Raw genomic sequence first — 25,319 nt, forward strand, 5'->3', positions numbered from 1 at the left:
TTATGTATATATAATGTGTACCTAAATATTTTCGCACAAAAAGTAGCATTTATTACAAGCCATGAACAATGATTCAAGTTTGCTTGAAAGTAGACAAATTAAAATGCAAAACTAATCTATGAATGCAAATAAATATGTCATACAAATAATTAAGAATCAAAAACCGCATATATTATTATTAAAAATCAAAGGCAGCCACTTTACTTATTTTATGATACCGTACCATCTATGTCCATTGGGTATGTAAATATATCCATAAATCTTAAAAATAAAAGGGGTTCCCCACTTAAAAAAAGGATAAAAATAAAAGGGGTTCCCCACACAAGAAACATACTACCTATTGAACTAAATATTCATACTAACTATTGAACCAGTTTAAGTCTTTCACAATGCCTTTAGTACTAAGTACGCTTTAATAACAAAATTTTTAAATACTAAAAATGACTCCTCAAAAATTTGGTTGTACGGAACCCATGGTAGTCCAATATGTATATATTAAATATGACTATGTTTCTCATATTCTACGTACTTTAGTTTACCTACTTCTAATATTTATAAATGTTATTAGCAACATTGTAGCAATTGTACACAATGTTACGTAGGTACCTGCCTGTGATATGATAAGCTTATCAGGCTTCATGCCCAATCTGTACGTGAACAGTGCATTTATTAATGTAACTATACTTGAGAGAATCTCGTTGCTAATAGAAATAATAAGTTCACAATATGAGCCATAAATTTCAACAAGCGAATAGTACTTTGTACTATAATACTTTATATACATCAATTCATAATAAAGAGAACGGTAAGTTATTATTTAATTATATTATTAGATTATTACATACATAACAATCTTTTGTTTACCTTCAACAATTAACTACGTCATAAGTAATATTAGTAGCTGCCGGTCAAAATGAGTAAACCAATTAGAACATATAATTATTATATCTAAAATACAAATATATATTATTATACTTTTGCGCCTAATAATTTACAAAAATGCCTAATAATTTCAAAAATGTGTTCAATTATTAATAACAGTAATTTCATTATTTTTAGAACGAATGCAATATCGTTATAAAATTATTATAATGTTGTGGACAATAAAATACCTAATAATGTATGTAAACATCATATAAAATTGGTAATTATTTGTTTTATATTAAGACTTGGGGTACATGGTACATAAACCAAATATAAGCTACGCAGCTTGTATTATCTTTGATCAATAAACATGAATGGATAGTAGTATTTGTCTACATGCCTAATTAAAACATCTTTATTAATGATTGAGATAGTATATTACAAACTGATAAAGTGATTTGACACACCCACTTGGTATGGTACTTATAAAGCTTACTGCCAAGTGTAAATAAATTGGCTTGCAAATGATGCACTTGTGCAACTCGCGTTAATTATCGTACATCGTATCTAGTGTTATATTTTATATTATAGAGGTATAACATATAAGCAGAGAATAAAAAACTAAAAACACAATGAAATAAGTCGAAAAAAAACACTATTTGTTTTAGTAAGAGACACTGTGGTAATTTAAAATTTATTACGTTAGGGTGAGATTGTGTTCGCTGGTGTAACATGTCAATTTTTAAATGTATATTAATATTTACTTTAAAAACATCGTTTTACCCATTACAATCTGTAGCGCAAAGTGCCGCACTCGAATAAAGTAATGACTGATAAATAAAGTAACAAAGTTAACATCGTCAAAACTCAAGCGCGTTCTAGAGTTTAAAGTTGGAACCAAAGAGTATAGTGGCCTATTGGAACTGTTAAAAGAATAACCGCTAATGCTGTATATTTCTTTACCTATTATAATTACAAAAATGTTAAATATTGTTAAGAGCGTTGATCTTTTTAATCTAACATCTTATCAAGCTGGTAGTTAAATATGGATTAGATACCCTTATACATATAATAAAATACTGTATTGTAATAAAAGAAATCGAGAAAGGTGTTCACAGCACAGACATTTAAATAATATTTTTAATTTCATAATTATATCAATGATCCTTCATTTGTGATCGAAGCAATGATCACATATAGATTTTTTTTACACAGAAGGTATGTCTGTCATCAGCCAACATACCTAGCACATTATATATAAGTATTTTAAGGTGTATGTCCCCTTTAACAAATTTGTGAATAGTTTACTTATATACAATCAATGAAAGCTGTTTATCCCAAACCATTAGAATTAATCGAATCGAAGAATTAAGGAGAAATAATCTAAATTGGGTACTTGACAGTTATAACAATAAAATATGAAATATGTTGGATATGATAGCTTATAAGTAAACATAAATTATGCAGTATTTCGTTTATTTTTTAATATGTTCTAAGTATTTTAATTTTTAAAAAGAAATTTTCGATTTCTTATCTGTGGATTTTAAATCCCAAAATGGCGACAGTGCTGCCTCAAATGTCATGTGACGTCACTACATCGAAACCTGTCAATCACATCGAAACCTGAAGTATGTGTAACGTCGAAGTTTATTTCTATATTTTCAATGTGTTGACGTCACGCTACGAAATGACACTTGACCGCCTGTTTTGGCGTAACGTTCCGTTTACCGTAATAAAAATATGTTTTTTATTAATAAATAGCCCTTTTTCGAAAAAATGATCAATGAAAGGCATATATAATACGTATATGAATTCATTAAAACAGTTTCCCAAAAAGTGTCAAGTAGCCAATTTTTAATTTTAGGAAAAATCCAAAGACAGCATAATAGGATCAGTGAACACATAATTTTAAAGTGTTACTATTCTGTACGTAGCTGTCAAATGGTCATACTCATGTCATTTGTCATTTGTCATTTTGTGTCAGATAAAATAAATATTTTATTTCAGACATTTCAGACTCAGTCAAAATTTGCCTTGTAGATGTATTAGATGTAGTAGGCATAGATAAATATAATATTATTGTAGTAAGTAGGCGTAATGTGAAAATGCTAAAAATGTAAAGTAAACAAAAGGTCAAATTATAACAATAAATCACTCACGCAAAATTCCCCGTGGAAATTTAATCTCATTAAATTAAATATGGGTGAGTTGATTATGAATTTCATAATTTGTATTTTTGGATTAATTCCCTCGGTAATACTGAAAATATGACTGGATGAACTGTATAATTTGGTATCTATTTTGCCTAGGTATAATCATTTAAATATCATAATTGTGAAGGAAAATAACTATACAATAAGTTTGATTTGTGTAACAGGTGATATAAAAATCGCAATGATTCTGAGTTTATTAAAGAAGGCTCTATATTTTTTTCAGATGGCAGCAAGATGCATGGATCTCAGAGAGTGATAATATTCTGTTTTCTTACTGCTGTCTTACCCACCATATTGATCGTTATACCACTGTATTTGAGAAATATTAGATATGCCGATGTCATGTACAAAATATCAGATTCTGATGTGATACAGATCCACCAAGGACAGTCTTCAATATTTTGTGAAAAACATTCCTTGAAAATGAATAGTTCATTTAATGCATTCCAAATGAGAGGGAAGCCACAATTATCAAATGAGAGGAAACATATTACTTTAAAGAAATCCATGACATTACCAGACGATACATTAGAATATTGGGGATTTTACTTATTTGCTGGTGCCACTGTGGAACTCAAAGCATGTTCTCGGCATGAGGGCTCCAAGATATTAGTTGTTAAGGGAGAGAAAATATTAAACACATGTGGGATTTTAGAAGGTAGCCGATTTAAAAAAGAACCTCCATTAATAGAAAGACCAGGTCATGTGTTAGTGACATTGCAAAATCCAAATGAAAAGCGACTAAATAACTATGAACCTACTGATGATAATGCAGCTGAGCAACAGTCTGAAGAACTCACTCAAGATATTACACAAAATGTTACAGAGAAATCGCAAATGATCAAACAAAGAAGAAAGAGGGAAACAGGTCACACACCTCTGCATGATCCAAAAACAGTTTTAGATGCAGGAGTGTACCATGGAGGAAATGCATTAAACACCTCAAAGAATGCTGTCGAGGATAGTTCTGTTTCTAGTTTTGAAAATAGCTTACATGAGTGTTATCATAACAACATTCTAATGAATGATTTCTTTCCCTATTCTATTCAATGTAATAATACAAATTATTTGGAACAAACAACTACTCTTAAGGTTGTTCATGAAGTGCTAGTAGATGGATATTACTATTACATATTTTATAGTGATAATGATATTGTAATAAATGATATTCATGCAATTTTTGATATTTATAAGCCAACATTCCAATATGCTAATATATCAGATTTTAAATTATGTATTAATAAAACTGAATGTGAGTTTGATGTGAGCCTCTTCAGTGATGAATTGGTAATTGTTGAAGTGCCTACGAAGGATGGTTTACGAAGCGACAATGAGAATTCATCCATTTTGATATCGGTCTGTCAACCTCGTATGTCTGTGTATATTATTTTCCCAGTGTCAGTACTCTTGCTAATTCTTGTCTTTGCCTTTTTATGATATTTATTTAAGGTTTTGATCTACTATATACTAGTAAAAATAAACATTACCAGAGGTATGATATTAATTTATTTATTAATGTTATTAGGGTAATTAGAAACCTGATTAGTGTATAAGATTAACAAATTTATTTTATCGAAACTGTGATGTAATTTAACTGTTTAAAACTGTTATTGTTTCAAAAATATATTGTGTTTATAAGAAAAAAATATTTCATTATCATTGATATACAAAAACATCTAAATTTAGTAGCTTTTTAGACAATACTTTATAACAGAGGTTCTCAAACTTGTTTCGTATATCGCACACTTAGAATGAATTATTTTCTGTCGCCTCCAAATCCAAGGGTCCACGAAAAGTAATAATCTGTCTCTGGAATTACTGCAACGCCCCCGGATTCTTTTGACGCTTCACCGCCTGCTTCTACGGGGGCATTATAGACCACTTTGATAAGTAGGTTACTGTTTTATAGAATTTTGTCGCAGCGGCGATTATATTTACGACCAGTAAATATTTCTAGACTGCCAATTAGCTTGTAGACTCTTAGATATGTTTTGTATTAAGTTATCATTTTGAGGACCCTACTCAGTTATATTTGGAGTTCATTACAAATAACGTGATTACGGAAGTGACCATTTAACATCAGTTGCTCGTCTGTTTTTGCTACTTCTATTATGTAAATTAAAAATGAAGCCATGTTGCCATATCGGCTTATGTTATTACAGCAAATAGAATCCATTACGACAACGCAATTCCGAGATTTACATTTTATGTAACAGAAATGGTAATAATATCATATTTAAATGCAACAGGACTTTTAATATGTTGACGATTACAGAAGTATCCATACTCCATAGAGGAATACTATACTCGTACACGGGGTCTTACTCCTATGACAAAGTTAAAAGCGTCACGAGAGTACGATTGCCTTGCAATTATAAAAGGAGTTATGAGGGGTTACAAATATGGTGGTGGCTGCCACGGAGCACTTAGAAATCTTCTGGATTCTTCATTGCGATTTAATTAAATCGCAAATTATTATAGCATGCCCTGTAGCAGCACTATGTATCGTGATATAGATTCTAAGTCTCATCCATAGATTAGGTCTCATCTTATTAGATCAATTATGTACGTACGGGGAAAGTACGTAATAAGGTAAGACTACGTGTTTAATTAAATGATTAGTATCGTGTCGTGATTCCCCCATTAACTTTTCATGTAAAATTCTAAAGATAAATATCTTTAACTTTTTCTTTTGCTACTACTTTTAGATACAGGTCTGTGGTGTGACCATTCGTGAGTAAATGACCGCTTAAATGCATTCGTTTTTCCGAATATCTTTGAGATGTAATTAATTACAGTGAAGTACAAGCATAGAAAAGAAAAGCAAGTTTTCTGTTCCATGAGTACAAGTAAACTCATTTATTGCTCCCGATAAAATCAATGCTCATCCCGACTGATCAACCCTCATAGAACATAGCCTAACATCAATATTCAATTTGGGTTTATATTCTAATTGTTAAAACCGATGAAATCTAGTTATAATCCGACAAACTTTCCTGTGCGTGTGGCGATTTTCGGAAACAGTAATTTGTTGTCAACTTGAACTTTTCAATATCCCCAGAAAGTTTTAATTTACGTTAGGTTACTAACGTTACGATCTTAAAAAATAGAATTTCTTTTATTTGTCAATAAAATTATTAACTTTTAATATTATTACCATAGATTCTAAATAATATTAATCAAGTCTCAAAAATTTTCCACTTCTCATCCAGGTTTGATAATCTAGCAACATTATAATATGAATATGATGCCTACGCCCCTGACACGCGCATATAAAAGTATGTCAGATGATATACTTTTTCTTGAATATGTTCGATGACATCATTCGATGTTTACCGAAAGTATCAATTAGTCAGCACTCTGACTCGGTTCGCGGAATGAATTATTCTATTAGATGCATTGATAGACAATAGACTAAAATGGCAATAAGGGAAAAGATAGGTACCATGTAGAGCCGGATTTTAACATGATTTATGCAAAACGCTGTATTGCGCTTCGTATTTCATTTATTTTTAAAGTGCTTAGTAAACGATAACTATAATTGGATACTATGTAAGCTTTTAGCACAGAGACAAAAGTAACACTAAAGCGTAGAGCGGTATGCTGGTATACAGTCCAACTACCAAAATAAAGCAGACGTCGAAAGCCGCAGCGCATTGAAAGTCGATTGAAAGACGGAAATTTCTGCGTTACGGCGGGTATCGTTGCAGATTTAGGAGTTTGGAAACGTACTTAGAAAAATACGAATATAACAACTAAGAACAAAAATATCATGATATGGCCCTTGTAACGGTGAATAACGTTTCTAAATCTTTGTTGAAAACCAGAGTAAATATTCCTTAATAAAAATTACGAAAACAAAGTATTGAAAGTCACAAATTACAAAGTCTGGCATTTTTTTCAAACTGCGTCCACATTATCTTCAAATGTAAAATGGTACACTCTTCTTCGTAGTTTTAATATTGCCTGCAAATAATATAATTCTTACTTTTCTTTCACAATTGTGACGGAATTATATTACTGAATGAGCACCGTGGGTGGTTAGGTAAGTAAACTTGACTGTAACAAAATTAACTAAATTTTGTTGGCGAAATCGTAGGTTTTAAATAGTATAATACCAAATCTTGATTTATCAAAATCGGCCCAGCAGCTAATTATATAATGTAATGAAGTTAGTTTCAAAAAGTAAACTTCTTAGATTGTAATTAGGTACATGTCATCATACTTTAAATTAAGGCTCCTACTCATTTATTTGGTACAGAAATCAAACAAGGCATGGGATAGGGTCGATACAAGTATAGGAGTGTGAATTAATGTGGACCCAGATTTTGAAGAAAAGTTAGTAGGTAGTTGTGTAATTTTTATTGATAAAACAACGAACTGAATTATGTACAATACGTAAGTAGATTCTAGTTATTACTGAATTATGCACACAATGTATAAGCAATACTTGTTTTAAAATAGAAAAATAATCATGCGACATAAATAGGCACAATAAGTTGTGCCAAGCTAATACACGCCATGAGATTTCACTGGAAACGTTTATAAGTTTTCTTATTATAATTTTAGTAGGAATAATGTAGTTAATCTATACTGAATGTAATATATCAGTCGCATTTTATATGGTGATGGCCCTAAAATAGTTTTATTGCTGTACCAATATTTCAAGAATAATATAATGCAAACTTACAAAATAATTTAGTGCTACTTAGTGTTACTTCAGAATTGTCTTATATTTTTAAAAGTACTAAATAATAATTACTTAAACTGGTAATAATCGAATCGGTTCCTGTTTCATAAGGGATCTAATAATAAAATTATACTGCAAGTTAAAACTATTATTTTAAAGTCCAAGAATAAATAATTAAAATAGGAACCTTAATCACCAACTTAGACTTATTTCAAAATAAAATTTATTCCAAAATTATAAATAATTCGTAATGAACATAAAAACCATGTAGAAAACAATATCAAAATTAAAATGCAAAAGCGGTAATAGGAAACAGGATGCAATAAGGACCTGTCGAAAGAAAGTAATGAGCTAATTGAGGAAATTTTGATTTATTATTTCCACATAGTTGTGTCCAAAGTGCGTTTCAACAGGCTCAGTTGGAAGATCTTCTGTAAACAAAATTTTTACAATTGATTACAATGTTCAAAGAAATTAAGGTTCCGATCGGGAGTGGAGCGCTACAATTTCACGTCAATAACAATACAAATGAGATATTTCATTATATTTATTTACCGTATTACAAAAACAGTTACCATATTATGTACAACTGGAAAAAAGAGATACAATACATTATTTTCTTCTAGTACTTTTGTGATTGAAATAGCCTCTCCAGTACCCGATGAGACCTCTCTGCAAGCGGCAAAGAGGTCTACGCGGAACGGGGGCCATCCGGCCGAGCCGGTCTTATTCCTATGTATATTAAACTTATATTGATAAAGACTATTATAGTAAAATGTATTCATTAATTAAACTAAAACAAGTTTATCGGTCCAATTTAAATGAGTTCCAATAAAAAAAAAACAGCAGGGTGGTACTTAGGAGGTGTCTCCTAATACTCACACTGTATAAATATCGCAATAGAATGCAGGACACAAAGTATAAACCGGAATGCGTAGGCACCTCAGATGAGGTTGGCCACATCGCTGGGCATTTCTGTAATAGTTGTGTGGTAGAAGTCCTCAATATCCTTCAATGCTCTCTTGTCAGCTTCAGTTACAAAGTTGATAGCAATTCCTTTGCGGCCGAAACGACCACCTCGTCCAATCCTGAAATTGGGAAAAGGAATTGAATAAATATATAATCCAAATATATATTTTTCCAATTAAAAAAAATCATTTATAGATAAGATATATATACCGATGGATGTAATTCTCGCGATTAGTGGGCAGATCGTAATTGATGACGCAAGAGACTTGCTGCACGTCAATACCACGAGCGAGCAGATCAGTGGTGATGAGCACTCGGGAGGAGCCAGTACGGAACTGCCTCATGATGACCTCGCGTTCGCGCTGGTCCATATCACCGTGCATAGCGGACACGGTAAAGTCACGCTGGTGCATGGATTCTGTGAGCCAGTCGACCTGTGCATAAAAGATTTTTTTTATTTCTGTCTGGTATATAGGATACCTCAAACACATGTAGGATTTTTTTATATAAGTTAAGTTCAATAACAAATTTTTAATTGAATCAGTCTTGTGCTTTTCTGAACCAGATTTGGTGTTAAGGTAACAATTATAACCATATTCGTAAACATGACATTATCTAATTAAAGAATAGGCTAATTTTGAAAAAACAATTTTATGGGCAAGATGATATATTTATGGGTAAATTTATTGTTCCACTTCCTTAAACAGTAACACAGATTACATTTATTCAGTATTAGTACCCATTGTATTGAAGCCTGCATAAAATCAACATTATTTAGATAGTTAACAATAAGTTTACCTTGCGGCGAGTGTTGCAGAATATGACAGCCTGAGCGATGGATAGAGTGTCGTACAAGTCACAAAGAGTTTCCAGCTTCCACTCTTCCATCTCAATAGAAATGAAGAATTGTTTGATACCTTCCAGCGTAAGCTATAACAAAAAATAGTACATTTTTGTAATACGAGCGAGCTATAATTCTGATTAACGATTATTGATAAACCTTATTGCTTAATAATTTTGAATAAAATTGGTAACGCTGTGTTATTCATTAGGTTGTAATATTTTTGTAATGTGAAATTAAAAAATTATTAAGTCATACAGATTTATTATCCTTTTTAATAAAAGTAGAATCAAGAAATTTATGAAGTATGTCTAATGTAATCAAGATAAATAGAACGGCTTTATAATTACGCACACTATATTAAAATCAGTTCATAACAGCATTTATGGTTTTTTAGAAGTAATTATATGTTTTTAGGATACAACTAACTTTATTTGCTTTTAGTTTTGTGTTCAGATTGAAGTGAACCGTAATGAATCTATAAGACACGCCCTATCATTTACATCAAATAAGACCATTGATAATGCTGCCAAAAGCATTTCACCACATGCCAATAATAAGGGAATGTTTGTGCCAATCATTTTTATGTATAGTCATACTATGACACTTATAAGTCAATAGTGTTACAATGTTAAGAAATTTTTAATACATACCTGCCAAATGTTGTGTTGCCATATAAATAAAAAGATGTTAAGAGTGAACAACCCTTATCACTTAGGGGTATGAAAAATATATAGTAGCCGATTCTCAGACCTACTGAATATGCATATAAAATTTGGTGAAAATTGGTAAAGCCATTTCGGTGGAGTACGGTAACTAACATTGTGACATGAGAATTTTATATATAAGAAGATTACTTATACTACTGCTAGTATAAAATCTATGATTCATTATAAATTTATATAAAAAGCAACCATCTGTCAAATAATTTACAAAATGTTGTGCAATCATAAACTAATATTTTCATACAGAATAATTAAATGTATTGACATACATTTATTCATTTATGCAGAAAATCAATGATACTATCTATATTGTACTGTACACATGTTAAACTTGGCATCTGCCTTTCTGAAAGACAGTTTTGAACCTATTGTGAGCTGTAATCTTCTGAATATTATCTGATTGTTTAACCTTTGCTTCTCTATATTAATAGTTCCCAGCTTACATTGGTGTGTATTTGAAGTACAAATTTTATTAAGCATAGAAAAGATTATCAATCAAAAAATAAAAAATTCTAGAATCATTAAGGATAAACTTAATAAGGATAAACTCAATGCTTAACAATGATATAGTAAAGGCCGACAAGGGACAATCAGCCGACAAACTAAGGTCAAATAAAAATTACTTAAATTCATATAATTATATCTTACACCACTTTATTTAAACAAAAACAATGTGATTAGTAACATTCTTGTATCTAATTGCAAAAGTCAACTATAGTTCTTACACAATTCAATTATCTAGAAACCTACTGTAAATTGAAACCATATGTAATTCGCTTGAAAAGCAAAATACATTTAAGGCGACATATAAATATAATCTACTCACACTAACCATGATTAACTTGACACCAATAATGTGGTATCAAGGTTTTATACTTAGTTTCATCTGGGGTATGATTCATCAATGAGGCAAATAAGTTGTGCATTCAGTAGCGACCCTGGGGTGGAGGGGATAAACCACTGTAGACCCCCAAGTAGAAAGGGGTGCCAAAAAGTGAAATGCAAAGAACAATTATATAGCGGTAGAAATTTTCATAATGGAAAAGGAGCAGAAGTATAATATTTGGAGCAACTTAATCAATTTCAATTCGAAAGGCATTGATTTTTTATGTTGAACATAAAATTGATTATAAAAATTTGGTAATTGTTATTTATTCAATATAAAGCTAAAATCACAAGGTAACTGAAATAGTCAACCGATCGTTGCTGAAGAAAATCTCGTTCAATCCTGATTAAGGCTAGGGGTAGCACTGTGATACTTTACAATTGTATAATAAGTCAACTCACCTCTTCCTTTTGCACAAGAATGCGCACCGGCTCTCTCATGAAGCAACGAGACACTTCCAATACATCATCGGGCATGGTAGCCGAGAGCAAAATGACCTGGACGTCGGCCGAGAGCATTTTGAAAACATCGTGAATTTGATCTTTGAATCTGAAATATTTATTATATTGTCAATTACATTTCCCAAAACTACATAGGAAGTAAATAAGCATACAGAGCACTGGATAACAAAGTGGTCAATGTTGCCCATGGATATGTGTAATCAACCCAAATAGAAATAGTTCTACCACCTACTAGATACTTTTCTATCCTGGGAGACTAAGTTAGAATGTCCTAAATCTAACCTAACAATTTTAAATCTGCAAAACAGCAGCACTAAAGTCTGTAATTACACTGCAGTATTGCAGTAGGACCACCACAGTAAAACCACAAAAACTACATTAATTTAATTACATTTTAAATATAATATGTAGAAATTATCAAGTGCACAATGGGTCATAATTATAAGCGAGATCACAAATAATTTCTGTGTGATATAAATGAATGACTTACCCCCGAGACAACATTTCATCGGCCTCATCGAGCACGAACAACTTGATTGTGTTGGCACGAAGTGCACGACGGGTGATCATGTCATACACACGGCCAGGTGTGCCCACCACTACATGCACGCCACTTTCCAACTGACGCATATCTTCACGAACATTGGTACCACCGATGCATGCATGGCATTTTGCGTTCAAATGATCACCGAGCGCAATAACCACCTAAAACATAACACTGTTAACATTGTTCTTTTTAAAACCGAGTCACTATCACATAGCACAGTTGCGTACCTTCTGGATCTGCTGGGCCAGCTCGCGAGTGGGAGCCAGGATCAAAGCTTGGCATTCGCGAATGCTAGTGTCAATCTGTTGCAGGATTGAAATGGAGAAAGTGGCGGTTTTGCCAGTTCCAGACTGAGCTTGCGCTATAACGTCGCGCTTGAGGATGCATGGCATGATCGCGCGTTGCTGGATCGCGGACGGCTTCTCGAAACCGTAGGCATAGATTCCTCGTAACAATTCTTCTTTCAAGTTCATGTCATCGAAACTTTCCACGACTTCATGCCAGTTTGTATCCAGGGCGCCCTCGGGCTCGCCCGGGGCATCGTAGTTACCTTGATCCTTAGATGGGCCATTCTTGGAATCCTCCGGCCAATCTTCAGATCTGTAAATGAAAATTAAAACCACACTTATTATCGTGTTATGCTCACTTATATCTACATAATGTCCTATTACATTGGAGTAGAAATGATTAGGCAAAATAATTGTAAAATGTATTGGCTGTCAAAATGGCATATCATTGTTGTCGCGTATTTTGATGTTTTAATCGATAGTTGAGCTTTAGAAATGAATGAAATTACATTAAGAAATGCTTTCTTCAAAATACGTTAGCTGTAAATAATGAATTACATGTTAAAAAACACGTGCGCCGAACCAAATGAGTAATAATGTTCTCTCCCAGCGCCATGTTGGCAATCGGCAACCGTGGAGAATAAGGTATTATATCAATCACATTACAGAAAACTATTAATGAAGCTCAAATCAAAGTACCCTATCTTAACAAGTCAATTTTCATTAGCATTCATTAAATGTAGCTTTAAATATGACAAAAACTAATCTTACCTTCTTTCAGGTGAATAGGAGGACATGTTCCAATCGCGGTTGCTGAACGGAAAAGAACTAGCAAGGTCAAGTTAAGTTTAGCAAAAGCTTTTTTTTATTGATATTTTAAGGAGATATGACAAGCGTCACTTTCTATGCAAACAATTAAATTAATTATTTTAATGAATAAATATAGACTTTAAATACCATAAATTGTATATAATACGATTCGACGAACACTTCTAATTTAATAGGAAATAAAACGGCGGAAGTTGGAAACGACAATTCGAGACAGTAGACAGATTCTACAGCTTGTGAACTAGCGATAGGGGAAACTGTGTGGAAAAGAATGAGATAGCACATCAGCTACTGCTATTTGTGAACGCATCCAAATATGAATCATTCATAATGCGATCTAAATTAAAAGTCATAAAAACATGGTATTTTAATTTATGGCATGGTATATTAAATGAAATAATATAGTAAAAATACAATAAATATTTAATATATATATACCGGTAAAAATAACATGAAATATTTTTTTGCGGCTAACTTCATACTGCTGTGTTCGTGTGACAGTGTGTGCACGCGGATTATACAATGAAATTAAGTTGGCTAATCATAATAATATACTACAATGTTTATTTCTAATAGTACTTGGCTAATATAACCTAAATACCTCTATATGAATTCATAAAGATAAAGGATGGTTTCAGAAATTGACATTATTTTTTTCTTTCCATTCCTATAAATCAAAAAGGTTCCGCCATATTGTAACGTTCTTTAATTTTAATAATATTCGGATGTATTACAACATTAAACAAAATAAATTAAATAAGATAACTTTTATTATTATACAAAAGAACCCTTGCTTAGAATAATAAAAAGAAAATATTGTGCCTAACTTATTAAAAGATCTCCCGCAGATGCGGCGCTAGTGTAGATTTGTAGGGTACGAAACATTATCAATCATATTTTTTAACTGCAACGCTTAAGAGTTTAAAGTATGAACAACCACTTATCAGTGTATAATTTATTTTTGGGGAATGAAATATGTCTTTATCTATCACAACTTATATTCATAAGAAAATCTTGATCTTTAGTATCGTCCCCGCGCCAAAGCCAAGTTGTTGTGGTTGCGAGCAGGTGTAGTCATACAATTTGCTATGGCGACGCGATTCATTTCTATATTCAGAGCAGACTAGCAGTTTTTTGCAGACTATACCTATATGCTTTTATAATAATATAATATATATTTTTAATTATACGTCAAATAAAAATGAAGCCCATATAAATAAATGTTTAAAAAAATATTAAATTGTATATAGAAATTGCTTCACGAATACCAATTTAGAAGATTATCTATTATTTATTGGACACCCAACAAAATAATAGATCTCTCATCTACATCTTTGTTTTGAACTAACATTTGCCACCTAATAATTATCTATTTTATTTTATTAGAATAATGGTAATTTTTCTCTGCATTTTTTTTAATCTTTTAAAGTCCTTTTGTAATTTTTACGTTTTCACAAATTGATATATTCAGACACTGGCGTGTAAAACAGCAGTGTGATTTTATCCTAATATCTTATTTTAAACAGCCTGTTACTTAAGCCTAATTTAATTATGAAATATTTACTTCAACAAACATACACCATTATTTTAGAAATAAGAGATACATCTTTAATAAATTAAAATGTTAATGGATAAAAATAACAATTAATCATTAAATAGTAAGACAAACAGGAAGTAAGAAAATATTGATTTATCGAGAACGCATCATTTACCCGCTGTTGTTGGCAGCATTGAACTTCCTGTTGTGTCTATGACTACGCTGCCATTTTGAAACGGCAGTGCTTTTTGTTCGTGTGGAGCGTTAGCTCGTTGCGGGGTCTAGACCGTATTTAGCCAAGTTTAGTTTTAATTTATTATACGAACTCAATCAAAATGAGCTGGCAAGATTATGTCGATAAACAGTTAATGGCATCGAGATGTGTAACAAAAGCTGCGATTGCCGGTCACGATGGAAATGTCTGGGCCAAGTCGGAGGGATTTGATGTAAGTTACCCGTTAAGTTGGATATTATGCGGTCAGTGACATTATTTATTGATAAAAATGTGTAGAGGTGTTCGCAAAGTGTACAGTTTGTGTCCGTAAAAGTGTCTCTAAATTTTGGGTAAGGGTGGATGACGAATCCGGCAAGTTGACAAGATGGCGACATGTGGTAGCAGCGAATTCGAATTAGAAATGCGCAGTTTACACAGACTCTTAGGTCTTTTTGTAAAAAAATGCGGGGAAATGAGTAGTAAATTGCTTTTGAGACGGTATGGGTAGATTTTCTAAAGTATTTCTTCTCTTTTACGCGTGTACTCGAAGTACGCTCGCCGGCCGGTATTTGAGTTTGGTTATATGTACACGTCGATCCCCATTATTATATTACCCTCATTGTTAATAATACGATGTATTTTAGTAGATTGTTTAGTACAGATAATGTTGGGTATTAATTCAGGTATCTTAAAATAATTTTATCCAGTTGGCAATATATTTTAGAAAAAATGTACTTTCAATATCTATATCTTCTTTTACCTATATATTTTTGAAAGTATAAGACATCATTATTTAAAATGTAATGCAAATTTGTAAAATTACATTCTTTATACTTGTGAATTTTAATAGGACATGGGTACAAATAATGCTTTGTTGTATATTGTCTCAAAAATATTTGTCGGTCTAACTTTACACATTGTGCAAAGATTCCATAAAAATTGCAATAGTAAACACCAGATACCATCAGCTGGGATTTTAATTTTCTTCCTGTAGTAATACGGGCTAAAATGAAGACATTTGCTTGGGTCTACATGTTATGTGATTCTAGTTTTAATTTTAATTCTAAATATTTTTGTTTGTGATAGGTATGATTAACTTTGGGTCTCCTTTTAATACTAAAAACCTTATAAAATACCATTTAATTTAAAATAATAAATATATGTGAAAGCTTAACCTACCAACCTATTCTTAGTAACCATTATCTTATCACAGTTTATCTTGTTATGATTATATATTGACAACAGGTCAAACTCTTTATATTATAATTGTTGTAAAATGTCAGGAATACTTGTTTTGTAATATAATGTTAAAATTTTCTTCACTCATAATTATTACTGGTTATTGTTATTTAAACAATGACAATACTGTACTGCAAAGAATTAAAATAACCACCAACTTATAAAAATTGGCGAAATTTGCATTTATATAATGCATTTATATGTACATACACATCACATTGCAAAAGACCTAAGGGGTATTACTTTAGGAAATGAGGTGGGTTTTTCAAAATTAACTTAATTAAATTGTTAGTGGTTGTCATTGCCACTTAAGTTATTCTAGAAATGAAATAGAAAACTAAACCAAACAGAATAATTTCTCACAACCAGGCGGAAATCACACATTTAAATCCACCCTTAAATTCAGTACTAAGATGATCTATACTTGAGTCACAAATACTAATATAATGTAAGATATTAAAAATGGTAGAACTATTTGTAATTCGGATCCAAAGGGATCAGTGCCACACCTATTTCTGCCTGAAAACATGGTTAAGTCCTGCTAAGGAAGGAACTTTTTTTAAGAGATCAGGATTTGCGGAGTTCCTACTTAGACATCAGGCGTGACAATACAGTTGTGACCAATTTAAAATAATACTAAATCTATACATGGAACCACTTATTACAATTTTTGTATATTTATAATTATTGTATCATATTTGAATATAATTTTTGTATTGTACTTTAAAGAGTGGTCGCCATTGAAAATTGTATTTATGAACATTGCTTTACCATAGACCGAAACACTTTGTTTTTTATCTTTTTAAACAAAGGGCATTGATTTTTACTAAATTTACCACAGGTTTCAAATTTATATTAGGTCAAATATACTAAAAGCATATTCCAAATATTTAATATTGTATTGTATGCCATTTCTCATACTTTTGCATTAACCATGTTACAAAATAGAGCTAAAAAACTATTAAATTCAACTCTAATGGGCACATATAACCAATATATACCATACCTGCAAGTAAAAAGTTCTCCAATTTTTGTTACCAACACAGTTCATAATCCATTTTGTGACAAATATCTATAAATTAGCAGAACAATGTTGCTATACCTCTATATTTGACATAAAATAGTAGTCCCTATAAAGTATAATTAATTAATGGTCTACAGATAGTCCTACAAACTGCTTGGATTGTTTTACCAGATACTAGCACAATATGAAATAAAAGCGATAGCATTCAAGGGTTCATTTACATTGGTAGACATAGCACGTCAGACGAGTATGGTGCCAGACAAAAAGATTCTCCTATGTGTATTCAGTTATTAACGTATTTATATCTACGAAAGTACGCGCAGGCACGGCCCTGTTTGACATGTTCCATGTCTATAAATGGCCGTATTTTGTTAAATTTAACATCTATAAAGATAAAAAATGACGTTTTTGAACACACAAATATTTCGGCAAAATCGCTCAATTTTTTCGCAGTACGTCAGACTGGCAACATGGTGGACTATGGTCTTAGCATATGAACTAAGTTCTTAACACATGAGTATGATGAATTACCGAATACAATTTGGAACGTCGGAACGAACTCTGTTTTACCCATGCAGTACATTTGGTTTCCAAAAAAAAAAAATGCTACTTTTAACTACAATTCCGTTGTTAACAGATATCAAAAGACGAAGTCGCGAAGATAGTGGCGGGCTTCGAAGATGAATCACTCCTCACGAGCGGTGGCGTGACGATAGCGGGCACGCGGTACATCTACCTCAGTGGCACAGAACGCATCATACGCGCAAAGCTCGGCAAGGTCGGCGTGCACTGCATGAAGACACAGCAAGGTGAGCAAACAACCGTTGATCGATGTTTGGCTACCGTGTGTAATAAAACATATGTATGGTAATAAAACATAGGACTATGACGTAATATTTAGCCGCCGCGTTGTATGTTACGGTCGCGAATTAATTACATTTTGAAAATGGTATTCGGAACAACTTGTGAATTCTTTCTTCGTATGTGTGAACATATTCGTATGTTCCTCGCTCAGTATTTCCAAACACAAAAAATGTTTCAGCAACATGTGTGCGATTTTACATACGTAGTTATATCATAAAGAATCCTCTGAGGGTCGCCCATACTCCAATAGACGTGACACGAACATTAACATTTGACATATGTTTTTGAACTTCATTACCTTATTAGATGTCTTTGTCTATGAACTTATGTGTTAAAATTTTTGAACAGTTTCTGAATCTTACACAATACGAAAAATATTATTAGAATTGTCACATTATGGCACTTCCATTCTTAATTTTCATTACATTTGTAATTCTAAGATAAGATTATCAACTACATTGTGTGAGCTAATATAATTTGAGATAAGATTCATCCGTTGCATTCAGCTGTATTTTGTTTTGCATACAGTTGTTTCGTTAGTTTTCCTACATTATTGAATAACCTTCTAAAGTGATAGCAGACAACTATTATTATTTAAAACTTCTTAGGGAGGAATGTTTAGTCATATACTCATTAGCTAAAAGTTCATTGATATATTGTATTGATAACTCATTAAGTCATATTTTTTCTAATTAAAAAAAGTAAAACTTTGTCCTACTTATAGTTTCAATGTTGGTCTTAAGTCCCAAGAACGCGAACGGAGCGGCGGGGAATTTAGCCGTCAATATTTTCTCTACAAATCTGAGACTCTGATTATAGAGCGTAAAGTGGTAAACCGCGAAATCTGATTAACTCGTATGCTGCGCTATTCGAGTCCACAGTTTGGCCCACATTGATTTAGACACGCGATGTTATACCGATTACTTACGTCCACAACATTCGATACTTCTCGATTATTTCGGTATAATATTGGTGGTCTAATATCGAGATATCGGTGTGGATTTGGTAGTCAATGTTGCATTTGTGACATTTGTATTTTTTTGTTTTTGGATCTGCTCCAAAACTGTCAGTGTTTCAGTCCAGTTTAGTCGTAAAAATAAAACACACATTTCATGTTTAACATATGTTTATTATTTATCGTATCAAATGACGAAATGTTTGAGAGTTTTACGCGAATATAAAGAGGGTTAACAGGAAGTAATATAAACAACTTTTTACTCTGGTAAGATTAGGTTCTTGAATTGAATATCGAGAATAATGTTATAGGGAAAAACCTTCGAATTCGCCTAGTACTAACTATGACATTAATACGAACACGGTTTCATGTAATTACTTTATTGTTCGAGTTTTATCCTTTGTTTTTTGAACATGTTTTACATTTTTTAACTAGTACATTATAAAGCAGAACTTTCTCTTTAAGTGTAATTAACTCGATTAGTCTACATATCAACAATGCCACAGTTGCTACTTTGTTTTTTTAATTTACATTATAATTAACGAATTAGAAATGAAAGATCAACGGACTCTGGCGAACAGCCAAAAAATATCAATTTTAAATAAATGTTTTCTTTTCAGCCGTCGTCATCTCTCTTTATGAAGAACCCATTCAACCCCAGCAAGCCGCATCTGTAGTGGAGAAGTTAGGAGAGTATTTAGTTAGCTGTGGTTATTAGAGGTAAGTTTTTACTACACTTATAGCGATATTATTTTGTATTGAGTAAAACGTGACGGTTATTGGTGGTAACTTAAGCATTATTCCAGTTTTAAACTTATTTAGTCTTTTTTATGTAGCCCTTAGTGAGAAATATACGGCACGCGAGGTATTTCGTCAAAGTCCTTCGGGAATTACCAGTAATTGTTATTACCAATATCATATAAGGCATTTAATTTTAACCTCAGAATACAAAACTTCCATGCCTTCTAATGCCTTCTTCTTGTCCAATATAGTAAATCAGGATGTAAAATTGCCATAGGGTTCATTTACTATTAAATTAAGAAAAAGTTTCGGTAAATCAGGATGTAAAATTGCCATAGGTTCCTTTTACTATTAAATTAAGAAAAACTTTCGGTTCTTAGGAGTTTAAATTGTAAAGTAGATTTTTCAACACTATTTCTCCTTGTTCGCAGATCGAAGCGCGCCGTGATCTAAGAATACTATAAGATAATATTTTTTCCACAGGGAAATAAGTAAACTGCATTTTGTATATTCTATAAAAGTGATAAGGACCGTTCATTTGTTTTGATATTTGATAAAATATGGCGTCATCAGTGTCTGATGCGTTTAGTAACTGTGTGCAAATACAATTACTTTGCGGATTCTGGACTCTTTTTATACGCTCACCGCTTCCTCAGAGTGATTGTTACTGCATACTGTTTTAAATTTGTATTTTAAAATTTGCTTTTATTGACCATATGGTAAAGCATATTTTAGCTTTGCGAGCAGGTCTTGAAGCATGGTGTATAGAGATTTTTTTTAGATTTCTTTTCAAGCATTCTGATTAAATTTTTAATCTCGCGTGTTTACGATACAGTGTTGTGGAAGCTATCTCGCCATCAGTAATATTTTGCGCGTCCTACAGATGCTTGATGAGAAGTTATGATAACCACGTAATGAAATTACTGTAACGATATACAACATAATTATATATGTAATTTACAAATAGACATTTGTGTAAGGGCTTGTTACAAAATGAAAGACACTGTAACCCAAGTAAAATATTACAATTTTAATTGAAAATCTCTAGTCCCACTGGAACCATCGTGTGAGAAATATCCGATACGTCAGTGTGAGGCCGCGCGGCCCCGTACCGCCGCCGCGGCCAGTAGAGGCGCCGACTACTTCGCTATGCTTCCTTTAATTACGCCACCTTTGTAATCATGTGTAGTGAATAAACATTTGCATTCTGTTCTATTCTATCTCTTAGCTGCAGATCTAGAAGCGCTCAATTATCCTGTATCCTCAAACAAGGCTTGCAGTAAACGAAGGGTGCATATTGTTTATATTTGATATTACTACTATAGCTTTGTACATTGTTTCTGATAAGCGATGGGAACTGTGTCTATCTAATAATAAAATGATTTGTATTATACTCACATGTGTTTCTTTCTTTGGCAGAACCCTCGTCCCACATTAGGTATTCAATCAAACAAATTGTTGCTAATGAACATAATTTATTTTTCTTTGACAAAATCTACAATTATAAGAATTAAGTACACTCGAATACAAGGAATTGGTATAAAATGTTAAAACGGTAGCTATAGCCTATCAAGTGAATTTGGTTCTTTAAAAATTACAACACAAAAACAATTCATAACTAACGCTACAAAGAAGTTAGTGTTGCCAATTTAGTTAATCTTACACAGCTTGATACCTATTGCGCAAACGTACAAGTTAGTATACATACTTATTGCTTATAATACTTTTCAATGTGTAACAAAAGACTCGATGATGTACATACATGTCTTACTACGTGGTTATCTACATTTCTACAATCCTATTTATACCAAAAAAACTTTAAATTGTGGCGAAAAATACATTGCACGCCTTAGAAATAAATTATGCATTGTTATATTAACTATTAGTTAAACAAATCAACAATATCGCTATACATTCGTAATTAAAATAATTGCAACACGCGACTAACTTCTTCTCAAACCTTGAATTGAAAGCCACAATCACGCACGTGTAAATTATTTAGGTCAAAAATGTTTCACCTTAAACCCTTAACTTACCACTTATTATAACTATCGAAGTTAATCAATATTTTTACCGAACGACTCATGTCCTATAGTTATTCAGTGCGAGGTCGTATATATTTTCTCAAGCAATATTTTATTGCACGGGCCGAGTGTTTACGGTAGAGATTTCAACGTCAAGTCGCAAAATGTAGATTCATGTGGTCACGGATGTTCCAAAGAATAATGACGGGATTTCTTCCAGAGGCTTCTGAAAAATCCTTTACGCTGTTTCTGTCCCGGCACCTCTTCACCTGTTAACAATTAAAACAACTTTAGAAATACACCAGTCAATATACTTGCATTCGTTACGTTTTATTGTTTATACATAGGTGCTATAAATAGCTGTGTGGGTGATAATGTGTTTCCGCTATAAAGTCTGGCAGTGTGAATATTGCATATTTTCAACTTGTATAGGAATAATTAAAATTAAACATTGTTAATAATGTAAAACATATTTTATTGAAGTCTATACTATTTCATATTAGTATGTAATGTTGAGCATGTTTTTTTAATCCTGCATAAATTTTAATCCAGTTAATTAGCTACCAGCCAGCAAAGTACGGGCTAATTTACTCCCCTTATCTTTACATTTTAGTTTAAAATTTAATTTGAGTGGATATTTATATTTAAATAAATGTTGAGGTCGAGAACCTTTAGTGGGTAGGGAACGCGAATGTCAAGTGTACGCGGCAGTGTCTGTCGCATCGACCGGTCGATACCGCGCCGGCTACGCACGTTTTGAACGTCCCGACTCCCAACCTGACTCCCGCCCCGGACGCTGCCTCCCTGATACGCTGCAACCGTATTGGTTGAAAATCTCATGCACCCCCGTTCTTCCCTCTATTGGCGACTAGGTATATTTGATACGTAGATACGATTACTTTAACGATGGCAAATTAATCCGCGATATGTTAAAATTACGTAGATAATAAATAAGACGGAATATAACGCATAAAACTTGTGATACTGTTTACACGTTCAAGTAATGAAGTACCTTTTAAAATTAATGTATTGTTTATTTATAATCGTCCCGACGCGAGATAGGCCATGAATCATAGCAACGGATGTCATTTAACGGCTTCATATCTAAGGTCAAAACAGTTTATATTATTATAACATAGTAACTTTAGACTAAATAATTTATAAAAATATTTAATAGCTATAATCGAGGTCAAAGACCTTTTTAATACGTGATGATAATAAATATTACGTTTTTCTCCATTTTCTCCAAAAAAGAAGAGTTAGGTACGATGTTTGGTTGTATATGTACTTGATAAGCGGTTGTAGAAATACGTTACCTTGTTGCTATCTACTATTAGTCAATTGGTGGTGTAATTTAACTCTTACTCTGGAACTAATAAAAGTATACTATATCTATAGCTCTATGCATTTAGAAGTAAATTGAGGTCCTACATATGCACCTCAAAAATATGAACATTACCTTGAGCTAAACGGCAGTATACCGTTAGGTTGACTCAACGTGAATGTTAGACGAAATGTTAATTTTACATTGTCCGTTTTTGCAGTCTCAGCGAAGCTCGGCCAAACCTAATTAGCTTCGTTTTTACTTAGACGTTCTATAAAGAATGAATTCATTAAAAACTCATGAGACCGTGAATCATTTATTTAAGAATTCAATAACCCGACTAGATTATTTTTTTGGTTTTTATTCAATTAAAATTGACCGACTTTTATTCTTTAAGTATAAGAAAATGTTAATTTAAACTTCTGAAAGTTTAGAATTTCAGCGATGAAGTAAGAGCGCGCTGTTTGTAGGGCAGCCGAGAATAGAACGGTAGGTAAGCAGATATTTTCCAGCGCGCGTCCCAAATGCCACGCATGCTACTTAAAAATAGACTTGGTGATGCGGTTGTCGACATCTGATTCTAGTTAACATTTTTTTTTTAAATTTCATGTCTTTTTTAATATTGACCAAAATTATGAACTCATTATTGTACATACAAAAAAGATAATCGCAATTTAATGTCTAAAATTACCAAAAACAATAATATTTATCTGAACGGTGTATGTAACATTAATGTTTAATCAGTGTCTCCATATTCCAATGATCGCGAAGACGCTCGACTATTTATAGCCTGCACAGAGGAGGCCCGCCCGATTCAAGTTCATTGGCTAGACTCCCCGCAAAGATTATAGACACTCCATATGCTCAAATCCGAAGCTGTTAATTCTTGTTGAGTGATTGTAATCTTATAACCATGATGACTTATCTCAAATTGTTTCTAATAAAACATGAATCTCTCACTTCTTTTATTAATATTAATAGAACAAGACACCGAATTGGTTGCAAAACTAGTGAACGGAATTGCAATGGTTTTGGAATTAAGTACTAGAAGGCAGTGAGACTCGCTAGACGCTTATGTGCCTTGAACGTGCCATACCTTTAATGGACTTATCAAGTTTTGCTTTGAATATAGAACTCAACCAGTAGGTATTACTCATTGCCAGTGTCTTTACAAGTGCGCAAAGTACGATGGTTATATCGGACTGGTTCTTATGCCAATACAAAATAAGTACAAATTCTGGGTGGATTAATAGTTTAAGTACATGTGATAACTAACCAACCAGCTATAATACGGCAGAAGTTTACTAGCAATATTAACAGTTCGATGAGGAAAATAATGTATTTAGTTGATAGCACGTCAAGTAACGATGATTTAGTCTGTATTGTGGTTTCATGGATGTTCAGTACTGTATTATTTCTTGCTCGTGTTTTAAAAATGTAAAGAGCCCTTAATATCGTTTGATGGTACGAAGAAAGGATTATTGTGTAAATAATGACATGATACCCGAAATAATTTGGTGCCCGTTTTTTCTTCGTAACATGAGTCACCGATAATGAGTCACGTCATTCATTCGGTAGGGCTCGACGGCGTAACGGTTGGCAGTTGGCACAATGGAAGTATCATTTGAAATCTAAACGGGTCACGAAGATCGCACGGGGAAGTGCGAAGGGCTGATGCGAGGGTCGGAGTGCGGGTGGCGATTGCGGAGGGGTGGAAGGGGGGGGGGTGCTGTGTGGGGTTCAGGGTTCGTCGACTCGCCGGTGAAGGGCAGCGAGGTCGGTGCGTTCGCTTTCGTAGCGTGCGGCGGCGCGGCGGGCGCGACGGCCCCGTATTGATCGCAGCCTCCGCTCCGCTCTCCCGCGCCCGACTCCACTCGCATCTCCACCATGTTTGCCCGTTTATGTGTATACTTACTAGAATATTTTATTGAGCTCTGCGTCAAAGTTTTCATTAATCTCCCAATACGAAGTTAATTACATCGATACTTAACTGTCGGTTATTGTTGTTATTACAACAATTGAATGATCAATAATTTAACAATAGGTACATTGTAATTATGTAGTATAAACACAAAGACATTATATA

At 32.8% G+C, this 25,319-nt stretch overlaps 4 protein-coding genes across 6 annotated transcripts in view; 2 read left to right on the forward strand and 2 right to left on the reverse strand.

Moving 5' to 3' along the window:
- The first annotated feature begins 605 nt into the window (after window positions 1–605).
- On the forward strand, window positions 606–4,581 carry LOC140748031 (uncharacterized). 2 transcript variants are annotated; one of them, XM_073080715.1, is made up of 2 exons: window positions 606–805; window positions 3,301–4,581. In XM_073080715.1, exons 1-2 carry the CDS (start codon window positions 727–729, stop codon window positions 4,512–4,514), a joined length of 1,293 nt encoding a protein of 430 aa, XP_072936816.1. In that variant the 5' UTR covers window positions 606–726; the 3' UTR covers window positions 4,515–4,581. The 2 variants fall into 2 exon arrangements, with proteins under 2 accessions (XP_072936816.1, XP_072936817.1); XM_073080716.1 differs by lacking the exon at window positions 606–805 and adding an exon at window positions 2,832–3,067.
- Window positions 4,582–8,119: 3,538 nt separating this feature from the next.
- Window positions 8,120–13,414, reverse strand: eIF4A (eukaryotic translation initiation factor 4A). Of its 2 annotated transcripts, none has more exons than XR_012102912.1 (8): window positions 13,255–13,414; window positions 12,424–12,796; window positions 12,140–12,354; window positions 11,590–11,737; window positions 9,535–9,666; window positions 8,947–9,170; window positions 8,650–8,855; window positions 8,120–8,198 (listed from the first exon to the last, which is right to left on the reverse strand). XR_012102912.1 is itself a non-coding variant. In XM_073080674.1 (8 exons), exons 1-7 carry the CDS (start codon window positions 13,278–13,280, stop codon window positions 8,711–8,713), a joined length of 1,263 nt encoding a protein of 420 aa, XP_072936775.1. In that variant the 5' UTR covers window positions 13,281–13,414; the 3' UTR covers window positions 8,120–8,198; window position 8,710. The 2 variants fall into 2 exon arrangements, 1 of the variants encoding a protein (XP_072936775.1); XM_073080674.1 differs by having other exon boundaries at window positions 8,710–8,855.
- Window positions 13,415–15,071: 1,657 nt separating this feature from the next.
- On the forward strand, window positions 15,072–21,278 carry chic (profilin chickadee). Its single transcript, XM_073080702.1, has 4 exons — window positions 15,072–15,294; window positions 17,963–18,134; window positions 19,765–19,864; window positions 20,317–21,278. The coding sequence occupies exons 1-3, from the start codon at window positions 15,184–15,186 to the stop codon at window positions 19,860–19,862; spliced, it is 381 nt and encodes a 126-aa protein (XP_072936803.1). The 5' UTR covers window positions 15,072–15,183; the 3' UTR covers window positions 19,863–19,864; window positions 20,317–21,278.
- Window positions 21,279–21,931: 653 nt separating this feature from the next.
- The window catches only part of LOC140748014 (uncharacterized), a 204,348-nt gene continuing 200,960 nt past the window's right edge, over window positions 21,932–25,319 (reverse strand). The window contains exon 15 of the mRNA XM_073080696.1: window positions 21,932–22,178. Within this exon, the coding sequence (XP_072936797.1) occupies window positions 22,090–22,178 (89 nt within the window). The 3' untranslated portion in view covers window positions 21,932–22,089. The remainder of the gene's footprint in view (window positions 22,179–25,319) is intronic.

The sequence above is a fragment of the Epargyreus clarus genome, unplaced genomic scaffold (genome assembly GCF_041222505.1).
Source record: "Epargyreus clarus isolate Ecla_fem2 unplaced genomic scaffold, WU_Ecla_fem_2.2 ptg000015l, whole genome shotgun sequence".
Classification (NCBI taxonomy): Eukaryota; Metazoa; Arthropoda; class Insecta; order Lepidoptera; family Hesperiidae; genus Epargyreus; species Epargyreus clarus.